Here is a 19,938-nt window from a genome sequence, read left to right on the forward strand (position 1 = left end):
TGAGTCAGGATACGCCAAAAGCTTGATGATTTGGTGTGATTTAAAGCCATATTTACAGGGGATGACAGATGGACAGCGATTCTTTTTTTGGTTCTCTTCTGTGACTCCAGCATTGAATGTCTTCCAGTTTTTGTAAGTGGGAAGTCTCTGAAAAAAAGTTAAAAAAAACAAAAAAAGATTTATTTTGGGAAATGGGCTTTGCGTTACATGTACATTGGAAAATGCTTAGGACTAAGCTTAAATAGGATGGCTTTAAAAGTATCAACATGAAGTCAAATCTTTACATCAAACTCGTCCATCAGTAATGTTGTTTCATTTGCATAGTTGTTCTGTTTAAGCATGCTCAGTGCACTATGAAGCTCTGACAGTGAGATCTCGGTTTCTCCAAACTGGTTGTGCTCCAACAAGGCCTGGTGAATCAGGATGTATTGGGCCTATGGAACGACACAAACATATCGGTGGAACCATGTGACAAACACTCAGACGAGCCAGGAGATGGCATCAATAGGCTTCTTCCAAGAGTGAATGAAAAGAACCCTTTTTGATATATAATGTGTGCCTGGTTTACCTCGACCTGAACCATCAGACATCTGTGTTTGCGGAGGTTGAAAACATATCCGTAGATGTCCACTTTTCCCTCAGCCTCCAGGCACTCCATCATGGCGTCAATACCCATGTAGGTGCCTGTCCTGCCCACTCCAGCGCTACCCAAAGACACCATGGGAACACATTTGTGAAGTAAAAAATGAGTTAAACAAATGGGAGGAAGCGACTGGATGAGACACTTTGAGAAATTTCTTCTGTGGAAGATGTTTGTGTTGACTTCCTTTGGTCATGAAATCAATTTTGGTAATATAAGTGGTCTGAAAATACATTTTACTGGATGCAGTGTTGTTCTTAAGGTTTGATGAGCGGAAACAAATGTGTAACTGCTCCTAAAAAAACAATTACTAAAATGTTATTCAAAGTGAGAAGAATCAAAAATAGCATGTGTGCAGCATTAGTGTTATAGAGCCAGGAATTGGAACTTATGAGTGTGTGAAAAAAGGAAACCACAGCAGAAAAGAAAGAAAATAGAAAAAAAAAAGGGGCAAATCAGTGCGCACACACTTAAGAGCAGCAGACTGACTCCGTTTTGTGTTTAAAGATGTCACTTTTTCTACAAGGAGAAAAATGCTTCAATGATAATTAAATAACAATATATATAAAATGCAAAGAAAAATGTTTCACATGAATTTACTCCCTCTTAAAATTTATGAAACAATAAAATAATTGTAATATTGAACTGAGTCAACGTCTCTTAAGGATTGGACTTACCTGCAATGGACGACTATGGGCCCACTGAACACATTTTTAAAGGCGTTAACGCGGCGTCGGAGCTTTAGAAGGAGGTGGGGTTCCTCCGGGACGCCGTGGTCTGGCCAACTGATGAATTGGATGTGGGCCACCTCTCGCTCAGAGTTTTCTTTCCTCTGGGTGCACATAACGACATGCACGCTATACATTGCCAACTCAGTGCAGCAAAAAATACACATCTTGAGTGGAGACTCACATTGGTCAAGTTAAGATGGTGGATAGAATAATCAGGGAACTGCTCTTCTGAATTGACCTTGACAACAAACTCCTCAAATACTTCAGTCTCTGGGTCAAAAGAAGGCCAGTACTTCACACACTTGTTCTGTAAAACAATGAGCGCTGATGAAAATATGATTTAATATCTCCGCTGCTTCCATATTATTATAATTTATTTTGTTAATATTGTCTTTTTGGAAATATTTGAATAATTATCTTTACATTTTATTATATTTAAATGTTGATGATAAAAGGCATTCATTCATTCAGATGGGCTGAACTTTTGTTATTTGGTCCTTTGTGGAAATTACTTACCGAATTTTCCGCACTATAAGGCGCAACTAAAAGACTTCCATTTTACCAAGAGCGATTCAGAAAATTTACCTTGAATGAATGATTAAACAATATTGTTTATCGCGATAGTTTCTGTGAAAATACATTGTCTTCAAAAAGGTTGTTACCTTGATCTAGAGACAATAAAACAAGATGCTCAAAAACTGATTATTTAATGTATCAAGACAAACACTGGTAAAAATTATAAATGGATTTTAAGTAAAATAAAGTTGCTCACAGTATTAAAGTATGCAAATGGGGAATTTCTTAAAGCAATTGTAATCGAGACAATTTTACTTAAACACCAAAAAGGACACCAAAATGTGATAAACTTCAGCACAGGTACATGTAGAAATGGTGTATTATTGACATAATGATGAAGAGAGGGCAATTTGGAAAAATCACATTTGATAGTCTGAACACATAAAATATGTGCTTCTGAGTTGAGTGAGCAATTCCTGGAAATCCTGGCAGTAGTTTATGTTTTTTTCCACTATTGCACAAGAGAAAACAAATATTTCGGTGTTTTCTGAAAGAAAGATTTTTTGCAATGGAATGCACTAATAAAGGAATATTAAAGGTTCTCTCTTTCCTTTAATGTGTACAGCTTGTGTTTTTTGAGTAGGTTGGACTATATATTCACCTTATTTCCTTCTTCACAACGTGTCAACATCACAATGATTGAAGACCGTTGCTCCCAAATCATCCTCCAAAAATCACAAATAGTTTCCTCCTTTGGGCCTGCAAAACACACAGCAAACACACACACATTCAACATACGTGCACACTACACAAGGCAAATGCCACGACAAGAAAGAGAAGACTGAGGTACCTTGAGCCGCGATGTACTTCTTGGATTCTTTGTATCCCTGCACAGGAGCAAACATTTAATAAGTTGTGTTTGAACCAAGATTCTTTTGAATTTTTTTTCCAAATTGAACACAATGTCTTGTAAAAGGCTGATTTTTCATACATCAATGAAGCTGGCGTTGATGTAGTCACACCCTGCCTCTCCATTCCCTGTGCTCAGCTGAACTCGGTTATAATCATCTAATAAACAGAGCAAATGTTTCACCACTATAGAGAAACGTGTTGTATTTTAGATGACCAACCAGATACATACATGGTAGGATGTCACCGTAACGGTTTTTGGGGACATTGCAGTTTCTTTTGGCCTCTTTGACTGTGTAGCGAGTAAGAAATTTGGGGATGCTCTGCAAACAAAATGTTTCATCCATCATAAGCTTTTCTTCATTTAACATAAAGGACACACTCGAAAGCAAAGCACCTGAAACTCATCCAGGAAAAGGCGTCCCTCATCAGCGAGTTTCCTTTTATACGCTTCCAGCAAAACTTCAGCTTCGATCGGCTCCACAGAAGCTGCAAAAGAACAAAACATTGCGCAAATGGCAAAAATGGCAAAAACAGGATGTGTGTACTTTCCTAATTTTCATGTACAATGTCAAGTCTGCATTCATCTTATAGAAGAAGTTGATGGGAGATAGGATAGTGCACTGTCACTACTGTTGTAGAATAAGGGGATTTTTCTCTCTTTCTGTTGCTTTTTGTTAATTCAGACAATTTTGTGCAGCTGATCGTATTGCACGAACATATGCAACCTGCAGTGGATAGAGAAGCTGTACGGCGTACATGCCATCAAATGAATGCGCACCTGCAACACGTCATGGTGTTTACGGCAGTAAATACAGACTATTCGAGAGATCTCAGTCAACACAATTTTGTGGAAAGGTTTTAGAATTTTAGGCTAACAGAGACAACTTTTTCTCAATCTGATATCTTAATGTGCGATATCAAAAAGTAAAAGGTAATAATTCTTTGCCTTTGACCACCATTGACATATATATTTTACTCATTTATGACGTAGAGATCGGATGTTTTGACGATTGTAGACGTGTAATGGTACACATGTATTAGGTTAGAACTTTATTTCATCTCATATTCGGTAAATTTCTTGGTTGCAGTAGCAAGACAGACACAAGACACACAAGAAATTGTAGACCTAGTCAAAAAACTGGAGCCCCAAACAAGAAGTCTACAAGGTGAGGACCTTCTGCAGACTGAGACTGAGGTTACCGCACAGTCCCTCAGTAGTCTGGAGGTTTTAAAGCTCATCTTCCCTGCCTAGATCCTCCTAAGCTGTCTTAGACTAGACACACATGCACGGACAAAGATAAACACGCTCAGATGTCTCACTTGTGTTTCCACCCCTTTAGCGTTGAGACGTCCATGTAATCAGGGCCCCCGAATGTAATAAAACAACAGAAAAAGACATGTAAGGTCAGAACAGAGCTGGAAAGCTTGCAAGTGAAAATTCCAGAAGACTGCTTCTTCCTCTTTATTTGAGCGTGAATTTGGGAATATTTAATGGCGAACCTGACACTTACTTTACTTTGAATATTTGTGTTTTTATATTTGGAATTCTTTGCACTGATCAGAATCTCCAATCTCATTCTTCACTATTACAAGAAGTATGACATGACAACCCGATGCAAGAATATTTAAGCAAAGTATTTGCAATAAAACAAACTGAATGCATTTCTAAAATCACTTTTTAGTGTTTAGGGTGATGCATACTGTTCATTCAACTGATTTATCGTGTCTTCTAAGTCCAAGTGAGCAGATTGCATGCCAAACGGAAATAAAATACATTTCTGTTTTAATCTATGCACTTACTTGCATTGGTCAAGAGAAGAGGGTAAGAATCACCCATGTCCCTGCTAACAAACATAAAGTTGAAACATTACATGTCCACAGTTACCAAACATATTTCTCTTTCAAAAGGAACTCCAATTCTCTTTAGTTTATACTGTATAAACTACATAAGCTTAAAATGAAGGGGATCCTTATTTCAAATGTGTATACTAGAACCTTTTTTGTTTGAATTTGTAGATCCTGTAGAGGACCACAAGCAGGGCCACAGATGTTAAAATGATGAGGAAGACAAGAAACCCTGTAAGAGCTTTATCATTGTCTGCCAAAAAAGACATAAAAACAGTAGTTCACGTATAGGGAAACAATAAAAGGTTGAAATTATTAATATGAAAACACCCACAAGAAGTTGTGACTCGTTCTTTCTTGATTGTACTGTTAAAGTGATCGTTGGTTGCAAAAACCTGAAACAGCAGAACATCTCTTTGACAGCAACCATATAACAGTAAAATATGAGGGTGAAAAATCTTGAAAATTAGATGTACACACCTCCAATATGTAGGATGTAGAGTAGCTTAGATGTTGAAAAGTAAATTCACATCTGACACCTTCTCTTTTAAAAACATCTTTACCCTGATGAATTACTGCAACAAACTTCTCTTTGGGTCCATTAAACTGATGTGAATGTTTGCAGGTCACATGGATTGCATTGTTTTCTGGATGATTTACTAGAATATTGGTGACGTCTTCTGGCACTATCATGGGGAAAAGATGTTTATACAGTATGATTGTTTACCAGACTTGTGACAATTTTACAGTTTAGGCCATGGGAGTCCAAAGCGGTCCTCAAGGGCTGCAGGTTTTAATACTATTTGTGCCATATTAGTAGCAACTATCCTAGCCAACAATGGGCACCAGGCGGGGGACACCCTGTATTGGTGGCCAGCCAATCGCAGGGCACAAGGACACAGACAACCATTCATGCGCACACTCATGCCTTGGGGCAATTTAAAGTGTTCAACCAGCCTATCCTGCATGTTTTTCGGTTGTGGGAAGAAACCGGAGGAAACCCACGCAAGCCCGGAGAGAACATCCAAACTCCACACACTGAGGAACGACCCGAGATCTTACTAGTTATACTCATATCTATTAAAGCTGTGGCATATCATGCATATCTCATCTCATCTCATCTCATTTTCTGAACCGCTTTATCCTCATTAGGGTCACGGGGGGTGCTGGAGCCTATCCCAGCTAATTCCGGGCCAGAGGCGGGGCACACCCTGAATCAGTGACCAGCCGATCGCAGGGCACAAGGAGACAAACAACCATGCACACTCACACCCATACCTAGGGGCAATTTAGAGTGTCCAGCCTACCATGCATGTTTTTGGAATGTGAGAGGAAACTGGAGTACCCGGAGGAAACCCACACAGGCCCGGGAGAACATGCAAACTCCACACATGTGGACATGACCTGGATTTGAACCAGGACCCCAGAGCTGTGAGGCCGACGCGCTAACCACTCGCCCCACCGGGCTGCCCTATCATGCATATGAATTTTGAAATATTGTTTCTAGCTGCAGCTCTCTTTTGACATCTTGGTGTTCCTTGCTGTTAGATGCTAAAATGTAAAAGCTAATGTTCAGATTTTAGCTTTAATTTCTTATGTAACATTTCCCTTTTGAGGACTTTTAACTTGCAATTGTTGTCTCTTCTCCTGTTGACAGTGCAGGGTAGTTGTGTAAAACAGTAGTTGTTTAAATATTGTGTAAAAAAAGAAAGAAGAGATCTTTACCTGAACCAGAAATTACATCATTTTTCTGAGTCATTGCAAACTTTTTAGAAATAACATGATATACATTTTAGGCTTTAGGGTTAGTGTCACCTGACTATATATTGCTCATATTCTGTTAATATCTAGTTGTTTTAAATATAGTTACTGGCAGGATGCAGAAAGCATTTATCTCAAAATGGAAAAGAAAGGAGATTTTTTTAAAAAGCGGATACAGAATACATAAATTGGAAGATAAAACGGTAAAGGACAGTTGCTGTAAAGCAGATAGTAACATTTAATACATACCTCCAATGGCAGTTTTGAATGTACGTATAATTGGTGGTTTGACATTCGTATTCCTGTACCTTGGTTCAATTTCACATTCATGATCAGTATAAGGATGCAGGTCAGTAACAACACAGTCATGATGCGTCTCGTTTTGTTTACTCGCTGCAGCATGGTGGGGGCAGTGTGTGTGTAGGATGAGGGAAGGGGTTGTTGGTTAAAACAAAACAAAAGGTTTTTAAAACCCGATTGGATCAGGAAAACATCAACATCACCAGTCATTAGAGGAAATTGAAAAGTCAGCTATTCAAAAGTAGATATTTAAGACCAGTAACCCTTTAAAGGGAACGTTTGAATAAATCATTTTAAAAAAACTAACTGTTAGAGTTATTATTATATATCAGATAATTATAGTCTAAGAAATAACATGCTGTCATATAGAAAAAACAACAACAACAACATATACGTTGCAATTGAGTATTAGTCAGAAGTCCAACAAAACTATGAAAAAAAACTACTAAGTGATTTATAGTCTAGAAAATATGGTAATGTAAATATAATAAAAACGTAATCAATAAAATTAAAATGACTTAAAACAGAAATACACTTTACGGCAGCAAACTGTAAATACATTTTTGGGGGGGATGTATTTAAAAATTGCCTGCCACTGACGCCGATTGAGGTTCAATTCATTTAAACAGGGAGGACTCGCGGGGAATTCTCCTCTTTCAGTCCCATTGATGGCTATATAGTTAGTTGTCCAATCCATTTTGACTGGAGGGACTAGGAACGTTCGTTCATTCACCCTCCCAGCCAAAATGGATTGAACATCCAGCACCATCAATGGCAGATAATGAGTTAAATGATTGCCCGGTAAGGGTTGAAAATAATGATTATTTATACATGAAAGTGTAGTTTTTATATAAAAGTTACTGAATATATCAGCTTCTCTTCATACAAATATATTGCAAATCTCAAGTGACACTTTCAATGGGATGGGAATGCAACGATGACATAGTTAAACATAGCAAATAATTCATGGGTTTGTCATTATGTCATGTGCATGTCCCACTACAAAACTCCAAAATGCATTTTGTTTTCCTTACCTGGTTTGTGCCTAATCCTTCGTCTTTGAAATTGAGATTGACATATACATGTATACGATAGCTGATCAAGCTGGGATATGACGTCCGTGCAATTCTCACTTGTTGTTATCCAGGTCATTGCAATAGAGGTGTTAGTTTCTTTGGTTGACACAATTTGGATGTTAAGATCTGCGGATACACAGTAGCCATCTTTGACACTGATTCACATATTCACATGTAACACCTTAAACACAGTACCATTTGTGAATTTTTTACTGTGACCCATTTTGACATACCGCAGTCAATCTTGACAGGGATCGTTGACAAGTTTGCTCTGATGACATCGTATTCTCGTACGTGACCAGTGCAGACGTAGTTTGTGAAGGGCTCTAGGTCAGACACGTTTTTGAGTATTTGGTCCTCTGAGGAGACACACGAGACATCATTTTTTTAGGCTCAAAGACACCAAATATCTTTTTGGTACTTATTATATTTTATTGCGTATTGCAATGAATTTTAGTATTAAAAAAAAGAACACAAAAATAAGCCATGCATTTACAAACATTATTAATCTTGCTAGGGTCGTGGGGTGCTGGAGCCTAGCCCAGCTCACTTTGGGAAAAAGGCAGACTGCACCCTTAACTGGTCGCCAATAAGTCGTAGGGCACACAAAGGGATAGACAGTCGTTCGCACTAAACGTCACACACTCACCAAGTTGGAATCAATCATACAACATATATTCATGATTATTTTGTGTCATAAAAACAGAGGCCACATGAGATGAACCAAATATTACATAAACTACTGTGTGCTATAATTCCTTTGGCAAATATTTAGGTTATGTTTATCGACTTACCGGTTCCGAGACAGGAGTAATCAACAGCGAGATTGCTGCATTTGGGAGGTAAAACAGCTGTAATGTTTGCAGGAAGTTTATTGGAGACATTCTGTGTTATTAAAGATGGTTTTGCAAATAGGAAATCTGTAAGAGAACATAAAAAGTATACATCAATTAAATGATGTGAAATTATACTTTAAATTATACGAAAGATGGTGTAATTAAACATACCCGCACTGATGAACTCTGTTAATTTGTAGGAATGATTTCCACTCGGACAAGTTAAGATTTTTGTAAAATCTGAGCAAATGTCTGTGTAGGCTGGTGTGGAGCACGAATTACTGTCAAATTCCTTGGTACGAACATTCTTTGGAATTACCAAGGAAGTCCTGATATCCCTCCCAGTGGAGAGTGAAACACAGCCAGTGGAGCAATTGCCAAAAGTGATGTCGCCTTCAACTAAATTTGACATGGCATTCATATGAGCTTAAGAAAATGAATCTGAAAATACTTATAAAGTGTTTTTACTTACCCATTTCTGATGTAAAGGTTTTCGGATTGGCATTGCTGAATTCACATGACTTCCATGTGCCATTTGAAAGATATTCAACTTGGTGTTTATATTCACTGCATCCCTTCTGGGATGTGATGTTGAGCGTGTTGTTGCATGTTGGTTGCAAATGAATTCTGTATGTGTCCATAGAAGGGTTGGTGATCTCAAACCTGAAGCCATACTTGATGCTTGTGACATTGTAGAAGCCTGCGTACAATGACGATGTCTTTGAATGTGAAGACTAACAAAAATCACTCTAAAATATTTGTTATCTATATCTACAGTTTATAATCTACAATTTATAATCTACAATTTATAATCTACAATTTATAATCTACAGTTTATAATCTACAGTTTATAATCTACAGTTTATAATCTACAGTTTATAATCTACAGTTTATAATCTACAGTTTATAATCTACAGTTTATAATCTACAGTTTATAATCTACAGTTTATAATCTACAGTTTATAATCTACAGTTTATAATCTACAGTTTATATCTACAGTTTATATCTACAGTTTATATCTACAATCTATATCTATAATCTATATCTATAATCTATACCTATAATCCATATCTATAATCCATATCTATAATCCATATCTATAATCCATATCTATAATCTATATCTATAATCTATATCTATAATCTATATCTATAATCTATATCTATAATCTATATCTATAGTCTATATCTATAGTCTATAATCTATATCTATAATCTATATCTATAATCTATATCTATAATCTATATCTATAATCTATATCTATAATCTACATCTATAATCTATATCTATAATCTATATCTATAATCTATATCTATAATCTATATCTATAATCTATATCTATAATCTATATCTATAATCTATATCTATAATCTATATCTATAATCTATATCTATAATCTATATCTATAATCTATATCTATAATCTATATCTATAATCTATAATCTATATCTATAATCTATATCTATAATCTATATCTATAATCTATATCTATAATCTATATCTATAATCTATATCTATAATCTATATCTATAATCTATATCTATAATCTATATCTATAATCTATATCTATAATCTATATCTATATCTATATCTATATCTATAATCTATATCTATAATCTATATCTATAATCTATATCTATAATCTATATCTATAATCTATATCTATAATCTATATCTATAATCTATATCTATAATCTATATCTATAATCTATATCTATAATCTATATCAATAATCTATATCTAAAAATCTATATCTATAATCTATATCTATAATATATATCTATAATCTATATTAATAAGTAAGTTGGCACTCACATTTGTTGACTGTGGTGGCTGGTGGAAAATCATATTTGGAAACAAAACAAATAAATATTAATATATTATTGTAATCAAAAAGCATGCCAATATGTCTGACACAGAAAACCCAAATTAGGAATGTAAGTATGTACTACTAGTTACATACACATAATAAGATATATATATATATATATATATATATATATATATATATATATATATATATATATATATATATATATATATATATATATATATATAATACACTACATAGTATAGTAAGTAGCACAGTACGTAAATACAGTAAATACATCCATACATACAGAGACACCTCGCTACTTCGCGCTTCGGTTATTGCTGCTTCACTACATCATGTATTTTTTTCAGGGGAAATGTTTGTATTTTTTATTATTTTTTATTCATTCATTCATTCCATACGGCCCATCCTCGAAAGGGTTGCTGGAGCCTAGCTGTCTTCGGGCAAAAGGCAAACTACACCCTAGACTGGTCGCCAGTCAGTCGTAGGGCACACAGAGAGACAAACGACCATCCGAACTCCCACTCATACTTCCGCCTGCGAGAATCAAGCCCGTGTCTGCCCGCAACGACGTCAGGCGAGTGAATCTCTACACCACGAGGCGGCTTGTTTTTTTCTTTTTTCTTTTTTTTAAAAATTATTATTATATAGTTCATGAAAATGTGAAACTCCATGCTGACACTCGCTAGTAGAAGCCACTCTTGCTACTAGGACTCAAAAATAATAATAGGGGCGACCCTGCTTCACGGATTTTCACTTTTCGCGGGGGGGTCCAACCCCCCATTAACCGCGATAATCGAGGTATTACTGTATATAGTACATACATTCATTCATTTATATTCTGAACCACTTATCCTTACAAAGGTCGGGGGTTGCTGGGGCCTATCCTAGCCAACCTGAGTCGGTGGCCAGCCGATCGCTGGGTACGAGGAAAACGGACATACGGACAACCATTCACGCTCACACTCATACCCAGGGGCAATTTAGAGAGTTTAACCAGCCTACCATGCATGTTTTTGGAATGTGGGAGGAAACAGGAATACCCGGAGAAAACCCACACAAGCCTGGGAGGAACATGTAAACTCCACAGAGGAGGACCGACCTGGGATCGAACCCAGGACCCCAGAACTGTGAGTCCTAACCACTCATACGCCGGGCTGCCCATACATACATAATTGATTCATGATCAAGTAGAGATATTGCTTGAATATATCACAATTATTACAGTTTACACAATTATTAATTAGCTATTTAAATCAAACGTTCATAATAAAACCTCACCATCTGCAGTAGTCATGTTATTTGTGGTCGGAAGAATGTTTGTTGGAGAAACCATTGGAGTCGTGACTGAAACGTCTGCGTTTGAGGATCTTGTTGAAGTCTCACCTGGAGGAAAGTGAGTAAATAATTGTCATTAAATAATATTCATACACACATTTAAAGTCACGTTTGAAATTATGAATTTTATTGTTATCAACAGCACAGTGGTGGAATTGTCTGTTTCCCAGTGTAAATTTAAGGTTAGAATTTTGGTTTTGACTTTGCACTGTGGCGTTTGCATGTTCTTCCTGTGCTTGGGTGTGTTGGCTACACGTAGCCCAGCTTTCTTTTATGTTCTAAAAATATACTTTATACCAATTGAAAACAGTGTAAGTAGTTTAGTAGTCTATAAACATAAATGTGAATTTGATGAAAATTCACAAACCAAAAGGATACATTATTCACGTTTGACCAATGACTAGGAATCATTGAGAAAATTAAGTAAACCTGCATATACAAAAATTTAATTTTTACATCCTGATTACTGTGTATAAAAAAAGAAGTAAAAGTTGAATGCAGTTAAAGTTGTTTTAGTGAAATATTAAAACAAAAAACTAATGACGTAAAGAGTGCCCGGGCAAAGTGAGGTTATTAAGAAGATAACGTATCATATTTGATACATTAATTTTGAGTAATGTGATTCTGTTTTCAAGCCTGATAAAAAAATGATGTTGCCCTGCAATTGCCTGGCAACTAATTTGTGCTGTCCCGCTCCAGGGGGGTAGGCTCCAACACCCTCGCAAACCTTGTGAGGATAAGCAGGACGATATATCGTGTGCGGTCTTTTGGTCGCCGTCTTTTGTTCGCCGGTCTTTTGGTCGCCGGTATTTTGGTCGCCCGTTGTTTGGGTCCGGGCGACCAAAAGACCGGCGACAAAACAAGGTAAAACAACACGGTCTACGCATCAATAAAAGCCAACAATGGCCATGAGCAGTTTCACTGAGCCGACGTGTGAGTGTATAAGAGTTTGTATGTACATGAGTTGTCCCCTTAGGAAGGGACGTCAGACAGGGTCTTAACAAGTTCTCCAACAAAACACAATAAAAGTATGGGAAATTTTGAGCTTTTCTTTAGCCTAATAATTAATAGGGCATTAAGTATGACTAAATAATAATTCGCAGTTTGTATTTAGGGAATTTGAGCAACGATTTAAATGGTAATTATCAATAACCTTCCGGGCGACCAAAAGTCCGGCAACCAAATGACCGAGTACCACGATATATGATGGATGATGATTAAATGAAATATACTTGGAATTTTATAGTCTTTTGTTTCAAGGGACCATTAAAGCCTCAGAGTTTAAAATGTTGTAGTAATTTGCAGTCAATTATTGAGTGGTTTGGCCTTTAAAAGGATAATCTAGAAGAAAGAAAATTGAACTATACTGTATTTTCAGCAGAAGATCAACACCGCTTGTTTGAGCTGACATAATACAATCATCACTTCCTGCCTTGCAACGACAGCACCCACGACTCCCACATTTGGTTTCACTTTAGGCAGCACACCAGTTGCATTACTTTATGAATTGGTGACATTGGTAAAAAGAAAAAAATACAATAACCAATGCACAATAATTAGAATAACCAGTAAGTGATGTCAAAAAACAAAAGAAATAAAATAAACCTTTTGCATTGAACACTTGTATTATTATATTGTAATTGTATTAATAATTTTGTATTGAAGTAAATCATTTGGTAAAAATATTTTGAGAATATGAAACTTGATTGGAGTCATTTATCCATGAAACTCAAAAGTTTAAATGTTGGATGGTTGATTTATTTTTTGCTTTTTAAGAGCAAATTGATAAGGTGAAACACTTCAAGTGATGGTCAGGATGTGGTTTAGTGCACGCTGTTTCTGTGAAGTGATGCGTGCTACTTGCACTGAAATGTCATTACCCCCCCCCCCCCCCCCCCCCCCCCACACACACACACACACACATGCAGCTGTATCTGATATAGTTGAGTGCGTGGTGTCAATAAATGGTTCCGAGTCTTCTATGTAATGCTGTATATTAACAGAAAATAGGGTGTTTTTAAGCATACCATGAGAACATAGGAAATGTCAGTAAATAAAGTGGTGTGAAAATTTGTGCATTCATATATCATTTTCAGAATTTTCCTTTATAAATAATTGATTCCATGGGTAGACAAGTTCAGTTAAACATATGGAATAAAGCATAAAAACACATTCAACTTTCTCATTAGTCTCTAAATATGAGTGGTTATCTTCTGCTATGAGTTTTAGTTTTGTGTCGTTTTCCTCCTTTGGAGTGATTTTGTGTATCAGGATCCTTACTTGTTTGTGTCTACTAGCAGTACGAGGGCTTGAAAAATAAATCTTTTTTTTTGGCGAGAAAATCTTCATCTGAGTCCTGTTTGGAGTCCAGTTCTGACAGCAAATTCAACCTTGTAATTATTCAACACTGTTCTCAAAATCTGCTGATACTGACTGGAATTCATGGTCGCTTTAAATGTATTAAGAATGCTAGCACGTCCACTGGCCATGCAGCGCCCACCGCATGATGTAACCCAATCAAAATTACTTCTGGGTAGCACATGTTTGACTTGGAATGAAGCGTTCTTCATCCTGCTCCTTGATACATCTAAAAAACACTTTTGTTTAATAAAAAAATAAAATTTTGTTTAATCAGTCCATGGTACATTATTCCAAAATGAAGCTGGCTTATCCAAATGTGCTTTAGCATACCTCAAGCGACACTGTTTGTGGCGTGCGTGCAAAAAGGTTTTAACATTTCTCTACAATACCATTGTCTCCATGTGCAATGTACAGTATTTTCTGCACTATAAGGCGCAACTCATTTAAGAGTTGTTTTTGATGGCATTCTTTAGTGAAATTCCAAAGAGCAGAAATACATGCAAATGGCCACCATACACCATTACACAAGCTCCCAAAATTGGTCTTCTAATAACTAGTGCTAAATGTATTCAAATCGAGAAGCAAGAGTGCCCACATGTATCCACCTGGCATATTTGGTTTAAATAAAGATGACACACTTCCCAAAATGCCTGTATAAACTTTTTTAAAAATCTTTTAAATATTACAGTTCATCTACTATTTTTTTTTAAATTTCATTTTCAAATTGTAATTACTGAACTATACAAAATTCTTTATCAAGTGAATTCTTGAAAATTGTCAAAAGTGCCCAAAACTTTCTCATACCACTATAGATTTTCGAACGATCTTACGATCTTATCTTCTATACACTCCATCCAAATGTTTCTTCCTACATTCAACACTCTGTATTGACTTGTCAGTCTTTCCAAACTTAAATTTTCTGTCTAAACTTCTTCATTTTCTGCTTCCCCTTTCTTAGCTTTCCCCCCAAGTTGTTCGTTTTTGGCTTTGTCTGCTCTGCCGGCGCTGCTCTGCTTAGCCAGGAAATGAAGACAACTCAGAATGCAACACGGAAGTGGTCAACTTTGTATTTTCATCTCACGCAAACTTGTTGAATTCAGAACAATTGCTGGTAATAGTTTGGATCATTACTTACTCTACAGCACATATATAGATAGTTAACTAATTTGTATGGAGTAATACCATTGCATTGGTGATTATACAAATACTATATATTGATCAAAAATTCCCTGACCTAAATAAAAACCTTCATTTCTAAAGATGTGGAAAGAGAACCAACTACATATAGTTCATGAAAAGGAGAACGAAATACTGCATCAAAAAATACTGCACATTCCTCATTCCTGTGAGTTTTGGCAACAATCTGGTTCATTTCTATTAAACCCATACGTGCCTTCGGTTCAGTCTATAAATAATCCAGCAAAGAAAGTTAAATTTATCAAGATAGGGTCGTCTAAGTGAATGTAATACCACTCGGTTAACCTTCTGCTATTTTAATTCTGTACATTTCATTCTATATTTTGATGGTTCAAAGTTCTTACTGTATTATTACAAAAGGTGTAAAAATGACCAATTTCATGATATCAAATAATACGGATTCTTTGGACAAAAATTTGACATGAGAAATCTTGGCACGAATCAATTAAAGGGACTTCAAACAATTTAACGCAATATGGACATGATTAACAACCAGTATCATCTTGTATCTTGAAGTAATAAAAAAAATACAAACATGTTTCTCGTTTTTTTGACAATATAGAAAATTCTCAGGCATTCTGTTAGGGTTAAATCTTTCATTCATTCATTTTCTGTATCAGTTAACGTCACAAGGGTCGTGGGGGGTGCTTGAGCCTATCCCAGCTGACTTTGGGGACCAGGTGGGGGACACCCTGAATTAGTGGCCAGCCAATCGCAGGGCACGACGAGACGAACAACCATTCACGCTCACACTCATACCTAAGGGAAACTTATAGTGTTCAACCAGCCTACCATGGATGTTTTTAGGATGTGGGAGGAAACCAGGGTACCTGGAGAAAAACCACAAAAGCCTGGGGGAACATGCAAACTCCAGACAGTGAGGACCGAGGCACTAACCACTCATCCACTAGGCCAACTTAAATAAAAATGTTTTTAACAAAATGCCATATCTAAATGATCAACGGAAGAGCAAAACATTTAGTTGATTAATGCTTTGCATTTTAATTCTCATTTCATTTCAACTGTATATAACCAATCCATTGTTACGTCTCTAATAATGTAGTATGTATACATAATTGCCTTATAATTAGATTTGTCATAATTTTACAAATTGAGTTTGAATATAGAAGCCATGGAAATAGGTGACAACCAAACGTAAATTATTTTCTTGATTTTATGTTCAAGGTGCAATGAAATAAATATTATCGTTTTCAAGCTCACCCTCCGACTTGAAATGAGAAAAGTTGTTATAATAATAATAAATAATTGCTATTATGCGTGGGACTTGTTTTTTGCCGTCGTGGAAGTCGTCTATGAAACATAGTTGTTTTGGAATAGCTATGAAAAGGGAAAGTTAGGGAAAAATACATTTTTTAAATTTTAATAGTGTTACACGGTCATCATTTCTTAGGACCTTTAAGAATAGATTTGGTGCAAAAATAAATGCCTGTAATAACCGACCAAATGATATTGATGTTCTGCCAAAATAACAAATTTAACAATGGATTTAGTATCTACAAGGTTGGCTTTAAGAGGACAATTAACATAAAATGGGAGGGTAGATCTGTGTCCCAAACTTTAAGATCGATGTAAAAAAAAAAGGCACATCTTGCAAGCCTTTTGGGATCTGTTTAAGAATTTGGCTTATCACTCTACGTCAAGCTGGGTTTAAAGACATGGTTATCATGACTTTCACTATTATGCCTATGGCCAAATTTTCTGGAATGAGGGGATAGATACTCTACATAAAGTCCGCAAGAATATTTAAGTGGCCAGTGGGTAACAGCAGATATTTACATTAGGGTCCCTAGTGTCAGTGGTTGTTACCATGCTGCCCAAGCATAGAGGGTGAAAAAAGGTAATGCAATGATTGATGCAAGTTATAGATGTCCCCATGCGACATGTGAATGAGTAACATTGAAAGAGAATGAGAGACTTATTTAAATTGGCGGTGAATGGAATCGGCGTATTGACGCACTTTCAAATGCAAATGCTTGTGCGCCTACACACATTTTGCCATCAGAATGAATGGAGAATAAAATATGTGCCTTCATAAGGTAGACTAAAGCTGATTACACAGTATGAAAAAAAATTCACAGACTGGACATACATGGCCATGTCCTGAAGGGGACACATAGTATATAATAATATATAATAAATAATAAAAAAACAAAAAAAAAAACATTCCCAATCACCGCCTGTGTACAAATGCGTAGATGCACACATTGTACTTAAAGCAGAACAGAAAAAGAACATTGTGCCCAATGTTTCTCTTTGTCACCAGACTTTGAAGTTTCATAGCCCTAGGTTACAGAAAAGTGTCACTTCTTCATGTTCGTGAGCCTAAATGGTTTTGTCAACTCTTTGCTCACATTTTCTCTTCTTCAAAAATCTTCGATTTCATATTAACATAAGAAAAACGTGATACGGAAATCTATCATGTCTCCGCTCACACCCTGATGCCAGTGCAATAGCTACTCACAGTAAGCTGAAAAGATGATCGTAGCCCAAAGCAAGAGGCTCCTTAGACCACAGAGACCTTCCATGTGTGCCACCAAACACCACGTCACCTAGTGGGAACCAACAAGCCAGATGTTCATACCCCACGCTCAACTTCTCTACAACCCAAGTCACCATCAGTAGGGGAAAGAAGACATTATTTAGACCACATACGTTTTGGTGTCTTATCTGTTGACACAGCTTCCTGGACTTGTTCCCCAAAGACGAAAACCTCGCTTCTGCCCTCAAGTTCAAGTGTGAGTGATGTCACGCCGAATGAGGCTGCCTTTACCTTAACGTTGGAACAGGAAGCTTCATTTCAACATTGTAACCAAGAACAGGAAATCGTCTCATCTAGGAGGTCTGAAAACCACCTGATTGGGGCGGGGTGAAGGCACATAATATAGATTTCTCTTTTTCTACATTGGAGATATTAGCGTTGGAGAAATGAAAGTGTTTCAGTTACGTGTATTCATGTTCGCCCCTTTGCCTTGTTGTTGCTAAATGACACCTTTCAATGAAAAATCTCTAAATGAAGTAAACAGACGTGAAACATCTTCAAGGTTCTCTTTGTGACTCCACCCGCCTGCACCTTGCATTGATAGCCATGGCAATGCATCGCTAAGTAGGATGTTTTTTTTTTTTTTTTTTAAAACCATTCAGGAGAGCCAGGATTTTGTGGCCTACGGTGTACTTTTCCTCCATAATTTTCATAACCTCGGATATCATTTTACCAGGTTTGAAAAAAAATGTTGTTAAAGTGCCCAGAATGTCATTTTTCAAGCTAGTAATAAGTTGGTCCTCTCGGCTTGGGCTTTATTCATTCATTCATACATTCATTTTAAGAACCGCTTATCTTCACAAAGGCTATGGAGGGTGCCAACCAGCAATGGCCAATTGCAGGGCAAAAGATGACGGATAACCATACAAACACAAACCCATACCTTCGGGCAATTTAGAGTATTCAACAAGCCCATGCTGCATATTTTTGGGATGTGGTCAGAAACCAGAACACCCAGAGAAAACCCACACAAGCCAGGCAAGAACATGCAAACTCCACACAGTGAGGACCCCCCTGGGATCAAACCCTCAATTCTAGAACTGTGAGGCATATCTTTTTTTGTTTTGGGGAGAATAAAAATGAATATAGAGGACTGTGTTCATCCGTGACATCACTGGGTAGCCACTTCCAAAAAGGGAAATAGCATTAAAAAGTTTTTTAAATGCTTTTTTGTTTTATAGTACAAGAGAAAAGACTATGGGTTGTGGCTCAACAAGGTCAGATCTCTTTGGCGTTCAGTAAAGTACCCACTGATGTGATGGTGATACTTTAAGGGTTGTCTGATTACACTTATCAACCTGCAGGGGAAGCTCTGGAGCTGTTTTGAATTCACTCACAGAATACTCAAAATAAATCGAGTGTCTGCCCAAAGGCAAATAAATATATATTGATAGAGCTGTGTTGATGATGTGATGAGTAAGGTTAGGCTTTATTTTGGATTTCAGATCCCCAACTCACCACTAAAACCAGAGCTGTTGGGTACCATTTCACGGTGTCCCCTGCCTGGTGGCCATAGTTGGCTGGGATACAGCACCCCACACGACCCTTGGAAAATAAATGAATAATAATAATAATAATAATAATAATAATAATAATAATAATAATAATCGGACATAGGCTTTGTCATCATCATTGACTCGACAAAAGATAAATAATAATAATATATAAATCAAATAATAAATAATTAAAAATAATAATAATAATAAATGATAAAAATAATAAATAAAATAATAAAATAATAATAATAATAAATTTTAAATGTGGGAGTGATTGCAGAAATGACAGTGGAGGGGAGGAAGTAAGTGCTATTTCCTAAAGAGATTTGCATTTTCAATGTTCATTGGATAGCAGGGGGAATTTTAGCTCTTAATGTTCAAGTATCCATGAAAATACACTTTATTAGGTGAAAAAAATGGACTATCTAAAAGAAATCTAAAGGAATGATCAGTCACTTCCAAAATGTTGTTTGCAGGCTTCCTCTAGTGGTAAAAATGCAGTGGTACCTTTATTTGCGAAATTAATTCGTTACC

At 36.4% G+C, this 19,938-nt stretch overlaps 2 protein-coding genes across 3 annotated transcripts in view; both read right to left on the minus strand.

Annotated features, from left to right (window-relative positions):
• ptprc (protein tyrosine phosphatase receptor type C) overlaps window positions 1-18,140 on the minus strand; it is a 24,554-nt gene extending 6,414 nt beyond the window's left edge. The window contains exons 1-24 of one of the 2 annotated variants that reach the window (XM_077606716.1): window positions 18,022-18,140; window positions 17,831-17,918; window positions 11,734-11,838; window positions 10,434-10,451; window positions 9,090-9,317; window positions 8,789-9,016; window positions 8,576-8,701; window positions 8,015-8,140; window positions 7,740-7,907; window positions 6,655-6,798; window positions 5,125-5,330; window positions 4,979-5,039; window positions 4,795-4,897; window positions 4,600-4,640; window positions 3,194-3,285; window positions 3,029-3,119; window positions 2,879-2,955; window positions 2,738-2,774; window positions 2,549-2,646; window positions 1,553-1,678; window positions 1,318-1,472; window positions 569-704; window positions 285-434; window positions 57-147 (exon numbers count right to left, since the gene is read on the minus strand). In XM_077606716.1, the coding sequence (XP_077462842.1) occupies window positions 57-147; window positions 285-434; window positions 569-704; window positions 1,318-1,472; window positions 1,553-1,678; window positions 2,549-2,646; window positions 2,738-2,774; window positions 2,879-2,955; window positions 3,029-3,119; window positions 3,194-3,285; window positions 4,600-4,640; window positions 4,795-4,897; window positions 4,979-5,039; window positions 5,125-5,330; window positions 6,655-6,798; window positions 7,740-7,907; window positions 8,015-8,140; window positions 8,576-8,701; window positions 8,789-9,016; window positions 9,090-9,317; window positions 10,434-10,451; window positions 11,734-11,838; window positions 17,831-17,894 (2,671 nt within the window). In that variant the 5' untranslated portion in view covers window positions 17,895-17,918; window positions 18,022-18,140. Of the gene's footprint in view, window positions 1-56; window positions 148-284; window positions 435-568; window positions 705-1,317; window positions 1,473-1,552; window positions 1,679-2,548; window positions 2,647-2,737; window positions 2,775-2,878; window positions 2,956-3,028; window positions 3,120-3,193; window positions 3,286-4,599; window positions 4,644-4,794; window positions 4,898-4,978; window positions 5,040-5,124; window positions 5,331-6,654; window positions 6,799-7,739; window positions 7,908-8,014; window positions 8,141-8,575; window positions 8,702-8,788; window positions 9,017-9,089; window positions 9,318-10,433; window positions 10,452-11,733; window positions 11,839-17,830; window positions 17,919-18,021 lie in introns of both variants that reach the window. The other variant, XM_077606715.1, reaches the window with a different exon arrangement.
• nek7 (NIMA-related kinase 7) overlaps window positions 18,122-19,938 on the minus strand; it is a 75,279-nt gene continuing 73,462 nt past the window's right edge. Inside the window, exon 11 of the transcript XR_013301247.1 lies at window positions 18,122-18,139. The gene's annotated coding sequence lies outside the window, so the exon portion shown is untranslated. The remainder of the gene's footprint in view (window positions 18,140-19,938) is intronic.

The sequence above is a fragment of the Stigmatopora argus genome, chromosome 8 (assembly GCF_051989625.1).
Source record: "Stigmatopora argus isolate UIUO_Sarg chromosome 8, RoL_Sarg_1.0, whole genome shotgun sequence".
In the NCBI taxonomy this organism is placed as follows: domain Eukaryota; kingdom Metazoa; phylum Chordata; class Actinopteri; order Syngnathiformes; family Syngnathidae; genus Stigmatopora; species Stigmatopora argus.